This window comes from Phaenicophaeus curvirostris, chromosome 17 (genome assembly GCF_032191515.1).
Source record: "Phaenicophaeus curvirostris isolate KB17595 chromosome 17, BPBGC_Pcur_1.0, whole genome shotgun sequence".
In the NCBI taxonomy this organism is placed as follows: domain Eukaryota; kingdom Metazoa; phylum Chordata; class Aves; order Cuculiformes; family Cuculidae; genus Phaenicophaeus; species Phaenicophaeus curvirostris.
In genome coordinates this window covers 13,397,634-13,421,330 of record NC_091408.1, presented here as the reverse complement: position 1 = coordinate 13,421,330, position 23,697 = coordinate 13,397,634, and the positions used below count along the sequence as shown (strand labels likewise).

General features: G+C 41.1%; 1 protein-coding gene across 1 annotated transcript in view; it reads left to right on the top strand.

The window, feature by feature from the left end:
- Window positions 1–23,697, top strand: part of TMEM132C (transmembrane protein 132C) — a 222,145-nt gene that overhangs the window by 108,888 nt on the left and 89,560 nt on the right. The window contains exon 3 of the mRNA XM_069871350.1: window positions 15,383–15,529. Within this exon, the coding sequence (XP_069727451.1) occupies window positions 15,383–15,529 (147 nt within the window). The remainder of the gene's footprint in view (window positions 1–15,382; window positions 15,530–23,697) is intronic.

Below are 23,697 nucleotides of genomic sequence, written 5' to 3'. Positions count from 1 at the left end.
GAAAATTAGCACCCACTTTCCCTGCCAATGGCTGAAGCAATGAGTCTGTGGGATTGTGATAAATTTACAGCTCCATGTGCAAATAGGTAATACCTGGACCTTAAGGAGTTTGATCACAACAAAATCAGGGCTCTTCCAGCAATTTATGCTGTGAAATTTTCCCTTCCTTGTGCCTTTAACAAACCCTTTGGGGCTATAAACTCTCTAATAATGCATTAGTATGACAGCATAGCAGGGCTTCTAGCTTTTTTCTTGAAGCTGCTCTTTCTGCTCATAATAATGATGCCGTCCAATCTCCAGTCTCATTTGGGTTGCCGTATCACCTTGCTGTTTGCTGGAAATAGGCTCACAGTGACATGGTTGCATTTATATTAAACTCAGCACTGCGAGCATTAAAGCAGAGCATATAGTGGGTGCATCAGAGCTGGGTTTGGTGTGGAATATTACAATTGCATTTGTGTGACGTTTTCTGAAATAGTAGACGTTGCTGAGAGCTAATAGACATCCCCATCTGCAAATTCATAGGGATCCAGGAGTGGAATGGAGCAGGGGAGTAGAAGGCCTGGTGATAAATGAAGAGAAGGTAATTTTAAGGGTGTTTAGGTATTAAAGTTTACATACCTTACCTGATTATCATCTACAGCAAGGCAGAATCAGAGCTGGCCCTGAATTATGTCCACGTGAAACTTATGTCACTGAGAGAAGGTTTAGCACCTGATGACTAGTCTTGTCCCCTTTGAAGTCAGTAACATGAGCTGTGTCAGGCCTAAAGGACAGGAGATGGAGAACATCAGTGTCTTGCTTGACTGAAATACGTGTGGGATTTTATAGAAAGGCCTGTGACACTTAGTAATCTCTCTCTCCCCTGGGACACTCTAAATGTGAAAGTGTCTGCTGCTCACAAAAAATAAATGTATAATTGCATGATTGGCTGATGAAATCAAAGTGAAATTGCTGGCAGACTTCTTCCTGCCCTCCCTGTGTTTTTCTAGCATTAGCATTCTAGCTTTGTCACCTCTGCTCACGGGAAGATAAATCCTTCCTTTTGTAAGGAGCAGAAACACTTTCCCTCAGTACATAGAATAATGGCCTCTTCTGTATATTTTTCATATTCACCTCTTTGTAGTTGTCATTTCTCTATATCCTTGGTTGTTGTATACCCCATAACTCTTAGTGGTTTTATCCAAGGCCTTTCAAATAAGGAAGTGAATGGCTTGGGAGACTGATAGAATTTGCTAAGGCATTAAATAGACTGGCATATGTACTGTGCAAGTCCAGTAACACCACCCTCAGTGGCTGCTGAGCAACCCCATCAGCTTTCTGGTAGACAGAGGCCACTGCTGAAACATCCCTCATGCTGACAAGCTGGTTGTTACTATAAAAACAGGAGGTCTGTACACCAAGTTTTTCTCACCTATTTCTAGAAGTACTCTGCAGGATAGCATAGTGTTGAGTCACCTTCCCAGGAGGTGTTTAAGGGACAGGTGGACGAGGTGCTGAGGGACATGGTTTAGTGATTGATGGGAATGGTTGGACTCTATGATCCAATGGGTCTTCCAACCTGGTGATTCTATGATAGAAATGGAGTGGAGGATCATTGCAAACCCACACTGTTTTTCTTTGGGTTTTGCCCCCCTCCCCATGAATGTGCAGCAGTTTTGCCAGTCCTGAGCATCTGAAAGTTATCAATCAGGTGCCGCAGAATTAGTGGCGGAAATGTAAAATGCTACATATTGGTTCGCTCTTTGTTCTAGCCATTCCTGTTTTAGCCATTGTAATGCACTCTTGACCTTTCCAACCTTACCTCTACAGCCTGAGACTCTTGTCTCTAGAGATGTCTTTAAGTATAAACAGAAATTGAATAGGAGGTTGGAGATCTCAGGAGGGCATGATTGAGGTCTGTAGCAGGACTTGAAGTCTGGTTGTAGGGGATGCTCCATGTGTGTGTTTGCCTATCCATGCATGCTCTTGTTTACTCAGCATTTCATTTTGGATGTTATTTGTTGGATACAAGAAGTGTTGGGAGTAGCTCCTTCTGTATTTTCAGAAAGCAAATCCTTTGTTGCTCCTGAAGCCTGTGCAGCCCTAAATCAGGTGCTTGTGCTCTGCCCTGTCATATGCTATTTAGGTCTGGTGCTTTTCTGCTGCATCAAGCTGAAACAAAATGATTTTCATCCCTGCAGTTAGTAGCTGGCTGCCGTTGGATGAATTGAAATGACTTTTGGGAAGAGTCATCGAGGGGAAAAAGACAGACTTCCCTGGAGATGATAAAGGGAATGTGATTTATGCTGATTTGTAATCCTCACAAAAAGAAGGAATAAACACAATGAGAGTTTTGAATGTATTGATCTGCTTTATCTTGTGGATGTTTTTTCATGTTTTAAGTGTATCGTGACCTTAATATCTGCATCCAGGAACAAGCTGTTGCCCCTGGCTTTCACCGACAGCTGGTTTTCTTTTGATATATCCCAGAATTTTCCCGCTGATTCCTGCAATATGTCAAAGGAGCTCAGCAGTTCATTGACTTCTCAAGACTTCCCTCTGTTCATTATGGCTTTGGGAGTCCACAGTTGTCCACAAGTGCAGGCTCAGCTTCAAAAAAAGGGTCCTTGAAAGGTCCGGTTGAAATGGCTGATGGTGGCCCAAGGGAGCTGTTGCCGTTGAGCATATCCAGTAGTGGTTGTTGAGATAATATTGATGACCTAAATGGGCCTGGCAAATTAAATGTGTAAAGCCTAGTCCTGTAGCAGTACAGCAATAAACAGAGGGCTTGTGGTTTCTAATGCACAGAGCTCTGCCTGCTCACTCCTAAGGCAACCCCTTCTCCATGCAAAAACTTCTCAGCCCTTTGAAAAGGGCAAACCGTGCCTTGTTTAAAAAAGTGTCAAGTCATGCTTTTATTTTGATTGCAGTTCTTATTGCCTTTCTTTCTTGCTGGTGAGTTTCTATAGGAAAATCCCTTTCTTTGATAGCCCTCTGTGGGCAGAGAAAGAGTTGGTTGAGCTGCTCTGCAGCAGTAATTGCTGTTACAATTAGATACTTGAGCCCAGAGTAACACAAGCCAAACATATAAAAGGGAAAGCAACTTGCAAGTGAATTGCTGCCCAAGCTCCTGTACCTAATCCTTTGGTGTAACAGTCCTACAGCTGGACAGGCTCATTTCTCTTATATTTATTCCTGGGTTTCTATAGCAGGAGTTAGATACCACTTACCGAATATAGAAAGACTTTTAAGGGGCTCCGCTTTGTTGGGATAAGTCAGGAAAGGCTATTTAGAACCAGCCAAGAGAAGTCAGCTTTCTGACAGTGTCTCCCAAAGCCAGAAACAGGGTGTCCCAAAGAGGAGCAGGTAGCTGTTAAGGAGAGGCAGCAGGTATAATCATGAGGTGGAGACATAGTTTATTTACTAAGGAATTGTATAGGAGTTGAGAGAAAATTTTCATTTAACTTTGCAAGTGCTCTTGTGCACGAAAGCTTCCTAATCTTAAGGGGACTCTTTGTTGCCTGTATTTTTATCATCCAGCAGCCTCAGTGAATTGTCCATGAGTTCATGCTTATCAAAAACAACTGCACTTTATTTGTTTGGGTGTTTGTTGTTTTGTGGGGGTTTTTTTTCTGGCATTGTGTTTCTTTTGGGGAACAAAATAAAATAAAATAAAAACCTTTGCACTGTGGTGTGGCACAGCCTCACACAGAGGTCAGATAAATAAAAGCTGAAGATATAGAACTGGATTCAGCATGCCCTTTCAGTGCAGCTAAAGAAGGGCAGGGATGAATGGGTTGGAATTTGAACTGTTATTCAATGGTGTCTTGGCTGGTTTAGTCAAATTTCTAATGAAATTTGAAGACGGTGAAGTTAAATGTGAGAGAAGCAAAAAAGGAGTGTTACAAGAGGTAGTGCAAAGGGATTCAAAGCCAAGAGAAGGAAATATGAAGGGACAGACATGGAAAAGACGAATTGGAGAGGAAGAAGAAAACTTTGTGTATGAAATACTGTGTGTCTGTGGACAAGTGTATACATGGACATATAAGGTAAAATCCACCAGTTTTTGAAGTATTTCTCAATGACTGGAAAATGATGTCTATCTCTACTCCTTCACTTTGAGGAAAAATGAGAAATATTGGTTAAAATTATAAAACCAAGCTGCCAGGAGGATGAGAGTAGTTTCCTACATTATTTGAATTCCATGAGCCACATCCCACCGGTGATTTATTAATGTTGCCTTCTTGCTCCTGAGCCCCACGAGCTTCCATCCTGTACCCTGCCTACTGACAGTGCCCACTGGCTGTGACAGGCCAGGTGGTGACCCTGTGGAAACCCTTATGTGTTTTATACATCTGATCCAAGGCCCTTGAGGTCAGCAGGAGTATTTTTGCTGACTTACTGAAGTCTCAGGGGCTTCAGATCCTGCCTAAATACACAAACGACCAGCAACTGCCTCAGGCACAAGGATTTGTGCTATTGCTGGGTAAACTTAAAGCATGAAAGAACCCAATTTGGAGGCTATAGTACAGATCACTGCCAGCATTTACTAGATTAAGACTCGATTCAAACTTAACAGCTAGCAGTTGTGTCTGTTGTGTCCCCCTAGACCATCTTTGTGTTTGTATCAGGCTCTTGCATGCAGGTTATAAGATAAGATGTGCTTGTTCTGAAACAAAATCAAGGGCAGCAGCAGTGTTAGCGCGCCTTGAAGGGAGTGTATGTAAGTGTGAGGATTATGATGAGCAAAGTAAAGACCGTTACCAAATATTGGTGTCATGGTATGAGGTGCATAAAGGAAACATGTTGCCATCATTCTTGTTTTATTCTAGTTATCCTTCTTAGCAGTTTTACCACTGTGTCGACTGCAGCTTTGGCACTCATCTGTGCCACAAGTTGGCCCCTGGTTGGAGCTGCTTGGTACATGAAAGACAGAGGGATGGGAGACAAGACAAAATTTTTCACAGAAAGGGTCATTGGGCACTGGCAGAGGCTGCCCAGGGAGGTGGTTGATTCACCTTCCCTGGAGGTGTTTAAGGCACGGGTGGACGAGGTGCTAAGGGGCATGGTTTAGTGTTTGATGGAAATGGTTGGACTCGATGATCCGGTGGGTCTCTTCCAACCTGGTTATTCTATGATTCTATGAAATCAATGGAAGCGTATGTTCTTATAGCCTCCACTGAGTCAGCAAACTCCCTACTGTCTGGAAGGAGTTCTCTCCAGGGCCATGGGAAAGTGCTCCATCCTTGAGTCAATTTAACTTGGTCTAATTACGGTAGAAAGGAGATAGTCCTGCATCTTGGGGTTGAACCACCTGAAAATGAGTCTTCTTTTTCATTCCTTGTACAAATACCTGGTATAGTATATAACATTTGAAACAATTATTTGGCTGAACAGCTTCTCTCTTTCTTGATGTATTAAAGACACCTGCTACTTCTTTCTAGTCTCAGAAATGTTATATTTTGTTGAGGGGAAAGGAAACAACCCTAGTAGCTGCTGATGGCAAAATTGTATACATAACAGCTGCTGAAGGGGGAGTGCGGATGGGATTAAAAACACAAAGGGACTGCCTGGGAAGATTACTTCAGAAAGTCACTTGGGGCTAAGTAATAATCCTAATAACCACTGCAAACAGTAAGTATTTTCCTCAGCACTGCTACTGCTCTGCCAGCTGGGGGAATGTCACAAATATGCAGTTTAGAGATTTTTTTTTTTGTAATAATAGAAACTGCATGTAGTAGGGAATATAATCTCAAAGCATTTACTTATCTAAGAAGTGTCTCTGGTCCTGTAAAATCTGTGGTGGCAATGAGCTTGTATTTAGCTTGTGCAGCAGAATCTGTGCTCTGGATTCATCCTGGTAGGACTTTTGTTTACTCAACACCCATCTCTGTCTCTCTCTTCTGCCTCTTTCTGCAAGCATGTGTTGGTGTGAGACAGATGCTTGTTCCAACTCACTTTTCAACAGATGGCAGAGCAGACAGCATGGTGTCCAATGTTTCCTTGTATAAGGAATTTATAAATGAACATTCTCTCAGATACTGATCCTCTAGCAAAGAATTTTCAGGTACTTTACCTAGATATGAGTATGCATAAACTTCTTTCAGTTCCTTGCAGAGTCCGTGAGGTGAATCTTTGACTTGTACCTGTAGGTTATTTTGAGTTTCAAGTTATAAAAGACCTTTTCTACTTATTCACACTTTAAGGAAATGGAAAGGGGGAATAAGACACAAGAAAATTGCAAACTCAAGCTGTCCCCTAGTAAGTTAAGATTAAGCAGCTAAAATACTTAGCATGAGGAGTAGAATACTTCTAAAGTGCTGCAAACACCTCTCAGGCACTGTAAGACTTTGGTCTTTTCAGTAAGAGAATTTCTTGTGAACCAAGATTTTTTTGCTGATTCCATGAATAACAGGTAAAGGGCACTGAAAAGGGGGGTGTGAAAAGAGCAATCTTTTCCCTTGTGTTTTTGTACTCCCAAATTATATGTTCCCATCTGCTGATTAACACATTGTAAGAGGAGGAGGAGGAGGAGACGGTCTTTCTGCACTGTACCTGGCCAGTGCTTATCACAAGGGGATCTCCATCCTTCCTAATGGGAATAGATTTTTGTATTGTGGGTGCCAACCTCAAGTGTCATAAAAAATTAAGGATTACAAGAACAAATGTATAGTTCTTGTTATTGAAAACACTTACTCTGCTTTTAGTTTTTCCTCTTCCCCATTTCTTAATAGTGGGGATTCCTTCCGAATGACTCTGGGAGCTAAGGCTTAAAAAAAATACTATTTAAACCCAGCAATGCTTTATGTAAAATTGAGGGAGAATGTCGAGAGAAATTTTTGAAGCTATGGATTGGGAAGCTAAGAAAAGGAAGATGTATGCTAAACTAGAGTGACTTAGTGCATGAGTTTGCTTTCTTCTACTATCCTGTCTCCTATGTTGTTATTGCTCTAATAATTGGAGCTCAGTAACAGTGGTTTTGCTACTCAAACTGGACCTAGAAATGTAATTAGCCAAGGGAGAGGGCACATAGAGCTTCTGGTAACCACTGCAAGAGATCACTTACATGTTGAGCTCCCTTAGGTTTCAGTACTCAACTTGACCAGTGGATGTGAGAACCCCTCAGTACTATCTGGGCTGAAACATGATTTGTTCTCTGAAAGCAGGATGAGCTGGAGTTAAAAGCAGTGGCAGCTCTGTGACAGCCTCTGTGAATGTCAGAAGTTTACAGTGTTTATCTTTGCTGGAGGCAGAATGTTAGCAGGTTATAAATTCAGTTTGGGTTTCCGTGGAAGACAAATCCAGATTTTCTGTTCTGTTCTCTCTTCCTGCTTTTATTAATGCCTATCTTTCCCCCCGCCTTTCTTGCCTTTCCTGTAATCCCTAAACCAGTGCTATTAACATTCAGTGCTGGAGAAAGCAGTTTTGTCATGAGTTATATTAGGAGGTTAAATGACTATCTCTGAGACTTTAATAGTGGTGTCCAAGCTTCACAGAAAGCATCTCTTTTTCATTTTCTTTTAAAATAAATAAAGGGACACTTGACACCTCAAGAGGACTGGTAGTGCTAACAAAGGGTTAAGCACAAAAATGAACCTAAACCAAAGAGCGCTGTCACTGGAACATCCCAAAGCACATTGGATTTCTGTACTGGAAAAAAAATATATAAAATGCAGCTGACAGCATCCACCTCGTGCCTTGCAGCTGAGCTCTTCAAAGCTTCCTAAGTGATATGAAGCACCTATTCCCACTGAAATAAAAGACAGCTGATTTTCCTAGTGTCTCAGTGAATTTCAGTTACATAAGAACCACTACAATAGAACGGGCCCTGAGCAGTTTTGAATCCCAGGGTTCTTTATTGGCAATGGAAGGAATTTATATAGTTTTGATGGACAGTGAAGTCACCAAAATATGCAGTTTTGGGGAAGCTGAGTTCAGTCAAATTCAGCTGACAGAGAAGGTTTCAGAAATAACAGAAATATTATCAGCTGCTCGCAGAATTAGACCTATATTCAAGAAGCTCAAAACATTCTGGTCTTGAGATTCTTAGGGATTCAATTACTGCATTTTCAAAGTAAAATATTTCAATTTTTTGTTTGCTTGTTTGTTTTCACGTGGCATTTTTTAGTTTTCTCAAATAGAACAGCATTCTAAGAAGTGAAAGGAAGAGGGGAAGGAGGGAAGAGCAAGGCCTGGAGATTAGCTCTTTTGACATTTTAAAGAGTGTTTACCCTTTTGTACAAAAGCTGTTTACTGAAGGCCTTTTCTGTGTACTCCATGAGAAAGAAAATGCCTGAAGAAGAAAGGATGCTCAGAGAAGCAAGATCTTTTCTTTTACTGATGATTAGACAATGATGTAAATATAGAAATGAAAGAAAATAAAAATCTTGCGTGGATGGCCCTTTGGTCTAGCCTTCAAATCTGAAATACTACTATTAATAGTAATTTGTTACCTAATATATATAGCATTTAAATTCTTTTGCTGCTTACCTGCACGTATGGCTTGCAAATGAAAACATGTTACAGCAAAGAGGTGGCCGTGTATAAGCCCAGGTGGAAATCTCCTTGCTAGATTAGGACGGAGGCAATCAGGGCTCCTGGGGCTTGTGTGGAGTCGTGCAGGAAGCCTGGAGCTGATACCTGAACCCCCATGTTCCCTAAGCAGAGCTGTAGGTGCTTAATCACACTTACTTTGTTCATGTATTTTGCAAATTAAAGGAGTGTATTTGAAAGGTCAACATGGCTAAACAGGTCATACTCTTCTCTTCTGCTTTTGGCTTCTCAAGTAGGGCCAGCAATGAGGCTTTTAAGGAATGCTGTTTTGCCAGGCAGATGTCTGTCCTGTTGATTCAGAGCTGTGGTGAGTGTAGCAACTCGTTTCGCATGGAAAGATGAAAGGAAAAAGATTTAGTTAATAAAACAAATCTTGCTTAATTGCTGTGGTTAGTCTCCTGCCTGGATTTTATGGGTTCCTGCAGCTGGCTTTAATCTCCTGATTTACTCTGGGAACAAAGAAGGAAAGGAGTGAACTTAAATCATGGCAGGAAGAAGCTGAAATTTTTTTGGCAGAACTCGGGAAGGTTAGAGACTTACTGGAAAGTGCAGCCCAGAAACAGGCCACCAGGAGAGGGTCCTTCGGTTTCGGAAGGTACAGTTAAAGAATTTCTTACTACGTGACCTTTACAATCAGTAATGTCAAGGGCCGCTCCTCTGGGCAACTGAGGGAGGATTAGCAGAGTTGCAAGAAGCATTGAGGCTCCAGAGAAGGCTGACCAAAAGGGGTCAGTGTTTGTTCAGTTGAAACACTAACTTGATAAATCCAAAGAGAGGAGGAAATGCAGAGGATTTAGCACCAGCATCCTCTCCCTTGCCCAACATGGTGAAGTAACGCATGCCTGCGTTCGGCTCGCGTGACCCGGGGACGACCATACTGATGAGATGATCCCCCTGGTTAGACTGAACCTGCATCTGTCTCTAATATTTACGTTTCATATATTTCCTAAAGAAAAGTCTTCTGGCACAGCAGCTTGGACAACAGATGTGAGCTGAAGAGACTGTCTGTACAAAGCAGTGGTCACTGATCTAAAACCAGACTGCAGTCAGATGAAAATACAGCATGCCGAGAATAGCATGGCATTTAAGAGGAACACAGAAGATGCAGAGCTAAGTATAACCCTCTGAAAGCAAACCGTCTTATAACCCTCTCCAACTAAACAGTCTAACAGGAACCCAAAGGTTTAGTGTCTGAAAAACTATTCCAGATATTATGAAGCTCACTGATTAGAGGAATTTAGTATTGATTTGGGTTTTTATTCGTTAGCGCAGCCTTCTCTCCCACACTGCTGTGTAAACTTTCTGTTGCAGTGCAGTTTGACAGTACTGCTAACCCCATGTAAGAGGGACCTGCTGCTGCTGAGGATACTGTCTTGTCCCCCCTCCACTGTTTGCTTTGTGCTTCTGCACCTCCCTGGCACTGGCATAGCTGCCGATCTGATCTTGCAGTGAACCATCCAGGAAGCTGAATCATCCACTGATTAATGTTACCAACTTAGCTTGCCAGTGCCAGCTAAAGGGAGTTAGGGACGTGTACAGCTAGGGACTCCTAATCAGCTTCGTGTCTGGTTACCCTACCTGTAAATCCAAACTTTTCCTGGTAATTTACTTACGTGTATCACAGCAAACCCAGGCAATGCAGCCCCACTTGGCTCTGTGCTTTGAGGATGACCTTCGCTGCAATAAGAGAGGTGATGCTCTCTAGGGTTATCATATGGCAGCAAAATCATACAGCAGCAAAATCATACAGCATGTGAAGAGCTGTGTGGAGTACTTAGCACTCTGCCCCCTCTATTACTCTTCTGCAGGTGGCAGAGCCTTTCCATGGCCATAGGAGTTATGCAAGATTAAAATTTAAATTTAAATAGAAAACTATGGTTTGAGCTCCTCAAATCGTAAGCCACATCTTCAGCTCTGGCTGACTCAATTGCCTTTCAGTTCCTGTCTTTATCAGCTATACAGTGTTATATGTCAACACTGCTGAGAGTTTTAAGTTGAGGACAGTGAAATGGAATGTCTAGATTTTCATCTGTAGTTGATCAGAATGTATTAATTAGAAGCATCATTTCTAAGCTTGATGTATTAGGAAAATAAGGTGCTGAATGGAAATAATTGTATTCAACTAGAAGCTTTGATTTGGACATGAAATATTTGCTTGGAAATTGCACGTTTACACAAGTGTGTTTGCTTTGAGATTGTGTAAGTAAATATTTTTACTTGGTCTTCACAAAAATTAAGAATTTATTTCTACATAAGCTATTGTAGACTTCATCTGTAATGTCTTTGAGGTGCTGCTTGTTCTGCATGCTAGCAAAATGTTCTAATTCTCCATCTGAGAAATTTGAAGAGAAACAGTTATTTTGAGACAAAGTTGAGGCAAGTATTTCCTGTGCTATGAATAATAATCTGAGAAGCTCAAGCAAGAATGTCTTTCACTGGTCTGGACACCATGTGTTCCTAAAGCTTCAAAACCCCATTCAACTGGAGTCCTCTATCCAGAGTGGGACTGAGGCTGACCTTTGGTATTCTGTGCTGTTCTTAATGATGGTCTTTTTTCCATCGTTCCATTGCAAGGTCTGCTTTTGTCCAAAGATCAAAAAACTGTGCTTAACTTCAAGCAAATCAAACAATCAAACTCGCATAAATGAGCTGCAGCCCAGAGGTTTTGTGCATATGTAGGTGGCTTGCTTAGCAGGGTCTGTGTTTAGATCCAGAAAAAGGAAAGCATCATTTTTGTTACTGGGCAGTAGACTTGGGGCCTTGGTTTGGTTACAGCTGCTGTGGAGTGTGTAGCCAAACTGACAGGGACTGTTTAGTTACATCCACAGTAAATACAATAAGCGTCTAGAATACTGTCGGATAGGAAGATTCTGGTCCACTTGGGGTGGAAGTTCAAGCTGACGATTTATGGCTAATGGACACTTCCAGGTTGTAGAGCTGTTCAGAAAAACATCTGTGTGAGGACAACCATCTACTCATGCTTAAGCAGGCATGGCAAAGGGGAAGATTATCTAGTTATAATGGGGAGCCACGCACTAGGGAAACCTGGAGTACTTCAGCTGTTTGTCATCTCTGTCTGTTGTCACCGTACCTGCCTCCCTTAAGCAAACACGGTAAATGTATATATACTGCATTGATTAGGTGGATAAGTACAGGAGACTGTCAAGCAATTTGGCCTCCAGGACCCCGGCCTCGGGGTTTATTGAGGTAGTATAACTTACAAATTTTTATGTACAAAGTTGGCACTATTGATTTAAAAAAATTAATATTTAATCACAAAGCATACAACAAGGTCAGCGAATCTTTGGTGAGGGATTAGATAGACTTTTCCTTGCTAGCACTCAAACACTAAGTAAACAAAAATTTAAGTGAAAACATTAGTAGCATATGCATACAGGCTGCATTTAAAAATGCATGGAGCTCAGTACTGTCTGACTTAATTCTGATTCATCCATTGACCTTGTTACATAAAACTCGATGCCCTTTTTAGAGGGAGAGTTGCAAATTGTGCTTCTGCATATTTATTTAGGAAGTTCAATCTTCTGGGTGTTCATACCCTAATTCCAGTGCTAAGTGCAATCACAACATTGATTTTTCTCACTAAACATAACCTAGTTTACCCTGGGATGGAATTTTTTTGTTTAATGGGCTTTATATAATGGCATATGTGAAAACCACTCAACTTAATGCCCCATACTGTAGTTAATTAACAAAATGGCAATGTAGCCATCATCTTTCGTCCTCTGGCAGTGTATTTTACCACTAACCTTGGCCATACAAAATCTCTGTCCTAATTAACAGGAGCTCAGGTATTGACTATGTCAAGCTACATGGTGGAAAGAGCAATTTGCAGCCACTAACAGAATTGTAATTCCATTGAAAATCCAAACATGAGGAACCTTATTTTGACTGACTTTATGCCATTTCAGAGCCCATCTTGAGGAACAGCTGAACAAAGTATCTAAATGGTCAGTTTTTGCTTCTCTCCAATTGCTAAATCCTAAAATACATAGTTGCTATCCTAAAATACATCCAAACATGTCTCTGGAAACCAGTGGATGTGATCTATCTAGGCTTCTATAAAGCCTTTGACACAGTCCCCCACAACATCCTTCTCTCTAAATTGGAAAGGTGGATTTGATGAGTCGACCATTTAGTGGATAAGAAACTGGTTGGATGGTCATATTCAATGAGTAGTGGTCGATGGCTCAAAGTCGAGACGGAGAGTGTCCCTCAGGGGTCTGTACTGGAACTGGTGCTGTTTAAGATGTTCATCAATGATATTAACAGTGAAATTGAGTGCACCCACAGCAAGTTTGCAGGTGACACCAAGCAGTTACCACACCAGAAGGAAGGGATGTCATCCAGAGGGACCTGGACAGGCTGGAGATGTGGGGCTGTGTGAATCTCATGAGGTTCAACAAGGCCAAGTGCAAGGTCCTACACCTGGGTTGGGGCAATCCCTGATTTCAGTACACGATGGGGGATGACGTGATTGAGAGCTGCCCTGCAGAGAAGGACTTGCAGGTGCTGATAGATGAGAAGCTCAATATGAGCCAGCAACATGTGCTCACAGCCCAGAAGGCCAACCATGTCCTGGGCTGCATCAGAAGAAGGGTGGCCAGCAGGGTGAGGGAGAGGATCCTGCCCGCTTATTCCCCTCTTGTGAGATCCCATCTGGAGTATTGTGTCCATTTCTGGAATCCTCAACATAAGAAGGAGATGGAGCTGTTGGAACGGGTCCAGAGGAAGCTACAAAGGCAACCAGAGGGCTGGAGTACTTTCCATACAAGGACAGGCTGAGAGAGTTGGACTTGTTCAGCCTCGAGAAGAGGAGGCTCTGAGGAAGTCTTACAGCAACCTTCCAGTACATGAAAGCTGGGGAGTGATAGGACAAGGGGCAATGGGTATAAACTGGAGAGGGGCAGATTTAGACTAGACATTAGAGAGAATTTCTTCATGGTGAGAGGGGTGAGGCCCTGGCCCAAGCTGCCCAGGGAAGCTGTGGCTGCCCCATCCCTGGAGGTGTTCAAGGCCAGGTTGGATGGGCCTTGGGCAGCCTGATCCAGTGGGAGGTGTCTCTGCCCATGGCAGGGGGTTTGGAACTGGATGATCTTTAAGGTCCCTTCCAACCCAAACTGTTCTATGAGTCTTTGTCCTCAAATGCATTCTACCAAAAATGTACTGATGGATTTCTAAAGATTTGAGGATTGGTGGGGGGTTTACTTATTAATGAAATGTTTATTTGTTGTCCACTTGTTTGAATTGCAATATGCTGGGACACTTAATTGGACTTAAAGCTTTAATGAACTTGTAGTAACAGATTTGATTCTCCCCTTTTTCTGTTTAGATTTCCAAGTAATTCAACTGAAGGCATTAGAGTTACATCAGGTTTGTGCTAGATTTACTAGAGTGACACGGTAATCTCTGAATCCATGGTGTTTCATGTTACAAACAAGAGGATTAAACTCTCATGCTTCTATACTGAGAAAAAAAAAGATTTTCTTTTCCAGTGCCTTAAATAACTTGTGTTTTGTGTCAGTATTGAAAAACTGCAACAAGAAGACAGGTACTCTCAATCATTCATGACTACATTTTTAAAGTGTTTTAGTGCTAGAGCTGCAAAAAAAAAAGTTTTTCCAAGGAACTTAGATGTTGGGTCTTCATAGAAGTCAGGAAGGTATTGACATCTTGTTAGATAATAACTTCTGCTCAATAAGTAACATTTTGTGCAGCATAAGTATTTTAGAAAACTGTGTTTTTTAACTGCGCTTTAGTCTCTCTGCTGTGGTGAAGTGAGTTCCTCCCAAGTAGAGACCATGATGAACGTGCTCTGATGGTGTGAAGTTAGGCAGCCCTTTGCCTTCTCTATCCGATGCTGAGGCAAAACTACTCACAGAGCCACGTACTTGTAACCGACATTGTGCTCTCCACATACTCATCGTCTTGCATGAGTCTGGTGGAAGTTTGTCCCTCAGTGTCTTTTGAAGAGAAATTCTGTATAAATATCTTTATTTCTCATTCCTGATGCTTTTTAATAGCACTGAAGATCTTTAAGTGTTCTGCACCCAGATAGCATCTTTGTTGTGGCTTCTTTTCAGAAATGTTCCTTAATTAAGGAAGTGCTCTTTAATTAACCCTCCATACAGTTATTGCTAAGGTTATTAGCATCACTAGGTAAACACAGTTAACTTTTTTTTTCAGTTTTGACAACTAACAGTGGCAGAAACTTGCATCTGATAAGAACATCTCTGAGTTATGAAGTCTTGTCTTAACCAACAGCTGTGTTCTCTCAAGGCTGGAGATTTCAAACAGAGATTTCCCTGGGAATCTGTCACCAAGAGGGAATTGTCAGGCAGAAGAGCAACAACCTGTCTACTGATATCTGGAGGAATATCATATGTAATAAAAAAGGATTATTTAAAAAACTCCAGTGAAGTATTCCTCTCTGCAATGATTAGGCACAAGTTTGCCTTGATGTGGATCATTAGAACCTTCCTGTGTCTTCTGCGTTGGGACAAATTTCTCTTTGGGTGAAATTATTGCCAGAGTAGAGAGAAAAACCTTCTGTGCCATTTTCCTATAGGTTCAGTCTTAATCATAATTCTAGCCTGTTGTTGGCAGAAAAGATAAAGACAAGCACTTAGCTGACTGTCCTAAAAAAATGATATGATGCCTTAGACCTGCACTGATGATACCACTGTCTTGTTTACTGATAAATTAGAAATGTAACTAACACTTAGCCTAAAACTGCTATATTGAGATTTGCATGCCTGAGCTACATGTGGAAGATCACAGTCCTGAATGACTCTCCTGTAAACTTTTTTACAATTGCTGTTTCCAACAGGGCAAAGGTGAAGAAAGGTGTAAACATTCTGAGTGCAAGGACAAGTGACCCCCAGCAGTGGGATGTGAAACAAGAGGTGGGGAACGGTGGAAAGCATTCAACCACAACAGTTATTTGTCAGAGGATAGCACCAAGTTCAAGGAACAGGTATGAAACTTCATATTCTCGGCACATTAAACTCATTTATATCCATGATATCATTCGTTGGTTGAAAGGCTTAGGGCTCATATTACCACTACTCATAGCTATTAAACCTGTAGCCTGGAAATCTGGAGACACTTACATTAACTGCAGTACCATCTGCTGATCTGTAACAGGGCATCTCTGTTTCCAGGTAATAAAATTTATCAGTTTAAATTAAAAAAATTAATAGAATAGGCCTACGTTGAAAGGGGGGGTGGAGGAGGAGGTGAGAGGGAGCATCATTTTGGCATGAATATGAATATCTTTAATTTTAAAGGTTTTTACTGAACATAATTTTTTGACCTAATAGTTTTGACCTTGTTTCTCTGAACGTATCACAGCCTCTGTGGTTGGTTCATCAAGCAAGCAATGAATTCTTCCACAGTGAACCAGTGTAACTTTCAAGCGCTGATACAGGATAATTTAAACCTTTCAGTATTTACTGTTTTATATGTAATGCAGAAGAATCCCCTTTTGCACACAGTTCCTTCTTCCAGAACTGGTGGTTCCTGTGCCAGGCTGTGCCCTGGCAGCTGTCAGAGGCAGAGCAGTGCACTCCAGGGAGTGCCTGCTTTCCTCTTGAATATGCTTTTACTGAGATTTGGTCTAGTTGTTCCACAGACAAAAAACCAGTGCTTTTCCAGTAAGTGTGATTGTCTTCTGTAAAACATACTGAAGTCATTTATTGCTGCTTTCAGTGGAAATAATTTTGCTCTTGCTGGGTATCATCTTAACAAATTCTCACAATGCTGCTGTACATTAGTCCATGCTGAGCATTTTCCCTGTACAGATCTAAGCAATGCTTCCCTAGCTCTGCACTTATTATTAGCCTCAAACCTGGGCTTATTGAAGAGTATCATAAAATCTTCAATGGATGCTGGGTGAGTTATTGCTTTCCCATGCAGTTGGTTTGTACTGTTTTCAGGCGCAGAAACCTGAGCAGATTTTAACATTTGTATTCTGCACCCAGTCAGAGTGCCTGGGAAATATTAGATTCTATAAAGTGTGGAAATTTCTCTTGTCATGAGCAGCTCACTGATTCAATGTATTTACACTTGGTATTATTGCAGTTAGTGAGATTTTCAGCAGAGAGGTTGGGGAGGGGAAAGGAAAAATACATCCTTTGAGCCTGCCAGAAGTGAAAAACCAAAATGGTTTGAAAGAAAGAACGTGGCTTCTAAACAGCACATAACTCTGAGTATATTTGCAACTGTGGAACTATAATAGCCAGGTTATCAAACCCCAATTAAATCTTCTCAATCCAATTTGCATGAAGTCTAATTAACCCATAAAAATATTTTTAGCACTAATTATGCAAATAAAAGTCAATGTTTTAATTAATGCCTCTTTCATTTGTGTATGTAAATAGTTGCTGTCTTCTGAAAGCATGATGAACCTGGGTTTGAATGAAATGTTTGTGTACAAGGGAAAGCTATATAGGGAAACCTGGGCGTATGCGTTCTGAGATCCCAGTAAGAAATCAGACAATGTAGTGGGCATTACAATTACTTGGAGCCCTCTGCGCAGAGCACAAATATTCTATTAAGTGAATTTAATTTGGTTGAGAATTGTAAGTCCCTAATGGGATCTTCCTATGCTGTCACCAGCTTTTTCAGGCTAGTTTAGTAGCAGTGCAATACACTTGGGTGATGTACAGTTGTGTAGCAAGGTCAGCATCGATGTGCAGTACTGCTCTGGAGTACCAGCATCAACACAGGCTGATCACAGCAAACTCAGCCAACTCATAAATATGTTGGTTAATATAAGCAGAGAGGTGTTTTCCACTGTCTTTGCCAAAGAGCTTGTGAAAAGAAAGTAAATGAAAGTTTGTAGTTCCAGAACACTTTATAAGCATTCACACAGCTTGTTGAGAAGATGACAGTATGTTATTTTTACTCACATGACCAGCTGCTTCTTCCACAGCTCAGAGAATCACCTAGCAGGAGAGGAGAATGAAGGGTGTTCTACAGTTGTGCTTTGTTCTTCGGTTGCAACCAACAAGAGGAAGTTGGTTCTCCCCTTGTATTGTCACAGTTGTCCCCAGTTGGTTGTGAAGTCAGTCAGAATATGACCTAAATTCATAATAGTGTCTCAGTGCATTAGAGTGTTGCATTCTACGAACTGTTTTGTGGTACCCAGATAAAACTGCATCCAGGATTCATTCTGACCATAAAGGCCAAGGTGACGTGCTGAGTTGTTATGTACGTGAACAGCAAATTCTGACCTTCTCTGTATGCTCTCATTTACGTGGGAATCTCCCTTATGTGCCATGGAGAACTACTGCATCCCTGGAAACAAATGCCCATTTTCAACAAATCTGCTTATTTTTGTTTCCGATGTTGCTTTTCCTTTCTTGCATATTTCTACTACCATTTGTGTATGGATATAACTACATTGTAAGCACTTTGAAACAAGTAGCTTATATCTGAGTGCAACACCACTTAGCAGCTAATACATCTTTCACATTATATAAATAATAAAAAACAAGAGACATATTTTAGATACATCATATCAATAATTGTTTGCCATTTGAGAATTTAAGTGGGTCATGGCTTTTTCTTACTTTTCTGAGTAACATTTGTTCTCTTTGAATTTGTGCTGCTAAAACCAAGAGACATAGCTTCTTAGCTTTATTCAGAAAGACTTTTATAGGAAGGAACTGAAAACAGCTTGAAATCAGCAGTGTTTGTGTGCCTCATAATGCAATTTGTGCTGAGACTCAAGCAACTATTGATGAGGATAACAAGTGTTGATTGGTGAAAACAAGGCTTAAGCTACTTGTTGGTCACTTGTTTTCCCTTGTTGTCTCTCATTTATGGAGAAAAGCTGGTAAGTTCAAAACGTGTGCTTAAGTAAGATGAAGAGATATTTTTGTTTACTGTTATAACTGTCTCTGTACCTTAGTCTTGCCTGTGTTTGGTTCTGCCCTAAGTCTGTGTGGTTGATTTATGATGGACTGCATCTCCCTGAGAGCAGCTTCAGTGAAAGGGCTTGTATTTGCTGTGTAGTTTATTCTGATTGTCACCACCGGGTGTAGGAGCTGTTCCGAGACAGAGCACAGGTTATTTTTAACCTACCTCATTTTCATAGGCTTGGTTTGGGTTTTCTTGTTTGGTTTGTTTGTTTTTTAATAGCATACCCACACCGGCTAGTTGGCTGTCAGCTGTGGGGATGAGAAAGATGGATTAAGGGCAGGAGCAAGAAGTATTAGAGGAATTTAATAAACTGGCCTCTCTGCCAAAGCTAGAGCGTTCTATAACTGCGGTGTCAAGAAATAAGAAGCAGCAAGGGGAGCTAATCTAGGCCTAAATCCTCTTCCTCCTTGAAACCTGGAAACAGTCTGGAACAAGCTGCCTTCAGTCCGTTCTTGGGCTGATATTTCTGCCTGTGCATGTTGTACTTTCTTTACAGAGGAATGGAGTCACTCAGTGCTTTTGATTTCTGTCAACTGGGTAGAACAACTTAGTGTGGGAGAACAGAGGGATGTTTAGAAAAACTGACATAATGGAAAACTGCTGTGATGTAGCACTTTATCCTCTTGGCCTTGAACCTTTTGAGAGGCCCATGGGCTTACAGCTCTCTCCAGCCATCTGTCTGATAAAGAAGCAGACTCACGAAGAGTGCTTCCAGATGTTATGTTTATGTTTCAGGCTGTGTCACAATCATTTATTCCCCCCTCCCCGCTGCACGCACACACTTGTTTTAGTTGGTTTTGGGGCTTTTTTAACACTGTCTGGGTGTGATTGTATTCACATGGAAACATCTAATGAAGTTACCGGGTTGTGTTTGATATCGCTGGGGCATGGAGGAAGGCAACAAAGCCACAACAGTTCTGTGCAGGTCTCTTCTCTGTCTGCAGGACCATATGCTGCCACAGGATGAATTCTCTTGTGACTGAAAAATAAAAGTAAAGCATATATGTACAACATGCCTCAAACTTGAAAAACTGTAAGCCATGTGGTGTGAGTGTGTCTCGCTATACCTGAAGACAGTCAGTCTGTGCCCAATATATGGGCACAGAGGAAAGTATTCACACATTCTGAGCAGGGGGTAATTAATTCTTTTAGAATCTAGGTCATCTTCCCCTGGCACAGTTTTGGGTCAGAGTGATTTGCAGAGCTCAGCAGAGTGGCAGTGGTGTCTGCTGACCTCAAAACCTTGCAATCTGAGTGGAGGACACCGGTTTTCACAAGGACTCAGAGGTTTGGTGCTCACAGTTCAGGATTTTTTCGTAACAGTTGTTTATCCTTGTGAGTGATAATTGAGGCAAGGTCAGAACAGAGATGGTGGTTGTCACTCCTGTAGTAGTACATGGTTAGGAAATTGCATACATCTTCAGGTCACTTTTATGTCTGCAGAAACTGGTTTGTACAAACCATAGAGATACTTTGGGAGGAAGACATCAGTCGTGGATTTCTTTTACCAGTGAACCCTGGAACAGAAACAATTTCCATTCATTTATGAGAAAGTAACATATGACCAGACATCACTGTCTTCTGAGTGTTTTGTTTTAAGCATCATGCGTATTTTGGTGCAAATTAGGTGCAGCCTTTTAGACTGTTGGCAAATTACCAGTGCAACCCTCAGAGCTTCCAGAGCTTGTCATTCCAGTGATGTGTGTCTATCTGTTTAAAATGACATGTGGGAACGTATGCATGTAGCTGTTAATAGCAGGATTGGGAATAATATACCTAAGCCTTTACCTACAGCTTTAAAGATCTTTTCCCTCCACCCTTTCTCACCTGATTTCCCAAACAATTTATCTCTGCTTGCTGTCTTTGCATTTTAAGATTTCTCTTTATGTTAAGATGCCTGCTTTGGGTCAAATTAGGGCACAGATGTCTCCAGCGTACACTGTAGGTTCCAAAGATGCACTGGACGTCTGCACATATGGTAGAGGATCAGCCAGCTGTGCCTTGTAACAATATATTTTCTAGGGCACAGAAGACTAGGGTTAGAAGGTTGCTTCCCAAAGGAGCCTTTCATATGGCTCCTCTTTTGCTGCTTTGAATGTCAGGAGTATTTATCAAAGCCCCGAGCTAGGGAAGGAGGAAGGATGAAGAATGTCTCTCATGTCTCTTTCAGGAGTAGGCTGCCTGCAGGAAGGAGGTGGAAGCTCCGTTGCTGTTGTCCCGCTCTCTGTCGGCCACAATGTCTGAGCAAGTGTCTGCACAAACTGTCTTTAGAGGGAATAGCTGTTTCTTACGCCTTACTGTCTTGCTGGGTACTTGTGGGAGCATAGCAACTTGTTGAACCTTACGAATCCAGACTGGTTTTGACTTAATGGACAACTCTCACTTGCATTAAGGAAAAGGGAATTCTGTGGGAGCCCTCATGGACAAAGACTCTCACCGAGCCTGAAGGACCCTTTCTTTTCAAGGATCAAATTTGAGATAACTATAGCAACTGTCATAGCAACAACATATGTCAATCTAGTTTTCACCTAGCATCTACCATTGCAAGGACCTGATCCATGACTAGAGTGTTGGCCCTGCCATAATCCAAATAAATAACAACGCTGTTATCAGTCAATTGTTTCAGTAGAAATTCGTGTTTATCTTGTCATCAGCATAAATACCTGCTCTACAACAGACAAAGACTGAGTCAGAAAACCAGCACAATCTGCATAAGTGTTGTGGAAGATAGTAATAGAAAGCATTACTTTCTTGTCAGGTATGTTGCAACATTCTCTCTTCTGTTTGAAATTCAAGGAAAGGTATTATAATATAAGATGAGGGTTTTGAAAACGTGTTTTTAGGCCCTATTAGAATTAATTTTCCTGTTGAATTTCAACAGAACTGGTGGTCAATTCAGTCCTGACCATTCCAAAAATACCATGTTATTCTTATATATAAACCTTAGCATAGTGTGAGCCAAGATTGTAAGGCATTCCCATGAGTTTTCTCTCCAAGAAAAAAAACTAATTAGTAGAGATGAGATAACAAAATGCATGATATCAGATCTTTCCATAATCTCTACAGATGTTCCAGCCGAGTTCCGATAAATTCTTTTTTTTTTTTTATTCCCTCCTGTCTGCTTCAGAGTTCCCAGGTCTGTTGGGAAGCAGAAGGGCTGAAGCGCCAAAAGAAAGGTCATTCTTCACATATTTCTTGCCCAAATGAAAGCATCAGATTTGTTTGCTCAGCAAATCTGTATAGTTTGGAAAAGCTTTTTACATGCTTATCAAAACCAAATACTGGAGGCTTAGCCAATGCATTCAATAACCCAGCCTTGCTGAGGAAGCTGTCTTGCTTGCTGTCAGTGCCTTCCTTGCTTTCCCATCAGGTTGGATGTATTGTTTTATTTTGTGATTATGTAAATACAGCAGAGCTCTACACATAATAAATTGAATAAGATGTGCAATCGTGGAGTAATGGGACAAGAGCTTTATATCTGTTTCAAATTGATAGATGGGTTCAATAATAACTAATTCCTGGTGTCCAGGGTGAGATTATTTTTTGATATCCAACAAAGTAATCATTTCTCAGAGAGTGACTAGAAAACATATGGTCTGCTTTTCAGTCCATGACTTCTGTCTGAGCATGAGTTTTGCAGAGCTGCTGGAATATGCAGTAGGAAAGGTTGTCTGTCTCACTTGCATCTTCACTGAAAACTGCTGCGTTCTTTCCTCTTGCACACAGCAATCCCAATTGCTTTCCATTTTAATAAGCTGCAGTTTGTATCAAGGTTATCTGTGAAAATCTCCTACTGATGCAGCACATTCATGGACTGATACTTCTGATATTTTTTCTCATTGCACTTTAAATCATGAGTTCTAATTTGGGGTGAGATCAGCTCTTATTTATCTGTGACAGTTAGCATGGTTCGGGTGTTTTAGCAGCTATTGTAGTGCAGCCTTCCTTGTGATTTAGAGGCGGTAGAAGATAAGAGACAATAGATGAAGAATTGGGGGGTGGAATTTGTGCATGTGTATTTTTTCTCACACTGTCTTTGAAGCAGAAACATCTGCTGAAAGCCATAAACAGCTGAGTTCAGCAATACCACATCAGGCTGCCAAGCAACTCTGCTTTCCTCTGTAACTTTCACAGCAAAGGAAATAAATCAGTCAGGCAATAAAGAATGAAGAAAATTTAGGAAAAAGTGCCAAAAGGCAAACCTTTCTAGAATAAAGTGAATAAGATCTTTGTTAGTATTCAGCAGAGCAAATTGAAATATGTTTTTTTATACACATAAGCCCTCTGTACCATTGCTGCTTGAGGAGTTTCACGGTAAGAAAATTCCTCTGAACTCAAATCACTTAAAACTGGTCAGAAGAGACCTCTGGAAAATAGGCTACAATCTCATAAAAGATAATTAGATGGGTTTAATAATTTTTCTGATCTCATGTCAGATCAGAGGCAGCTAACCAATGACAGTGGTAAAGTATCACCATTTATCTGACATCTTTCCATTTCAAAAAACAATAGCACAAAAGACAAAGCACAGTATATTAGACAGGTGAACTGTTCGTTTCTGCACTGACTTACTGAGATTTACTTTTCCTCTCAAAGTTACTTTAGTTTGATGAGTTACTGCCTGTTTAAAGTACAGATAAAAATATCCTCTCTATTTCTTTCGTTTGTTATATAATAACAGTGATTGCTTCATGAGACAGGTGGAAAATTATTATATAGGTGCTAAGTCTTTGTTATAAATCTTAGAATTTAAGCAAGGTTGGTAAGAAAACCAGCAGATCATGGTAACTGCTGACTCGAAGTATTTTGCAGCGTGATGCTGCGGACTCCTACTCCCTGCTTGTAGCAGAGCTCTCCCTCCAGTCGCCCCTCGTGCTGTCACTTTGGTTCAGATCGTAAAGTTCTATTCCCAGTTGACCTGTGTATGTAATTAAATAAATGATGTTACTTGTGTACTTGCAGGTGGGAATAGTTAAACGCTGCTCCTGCTGCCTTCTTCATTCAGAGACCACATCATTGTACCTCTCACCAGGCCTAAATAATAGAAAGACAGAACTCAGGTGGTTTTTACACTCTGCAATTTTTTTTCTCACTTTTTAAAATACAAAACAAGTTTCGAAGTTTTTCTCTGCCATTACATCCATCGCCTATCCTCCAGTTGGAGGTGGTTTTAATGAAAAAATATTTTTATAAGCCCATTAAAATGATCATGTAAAA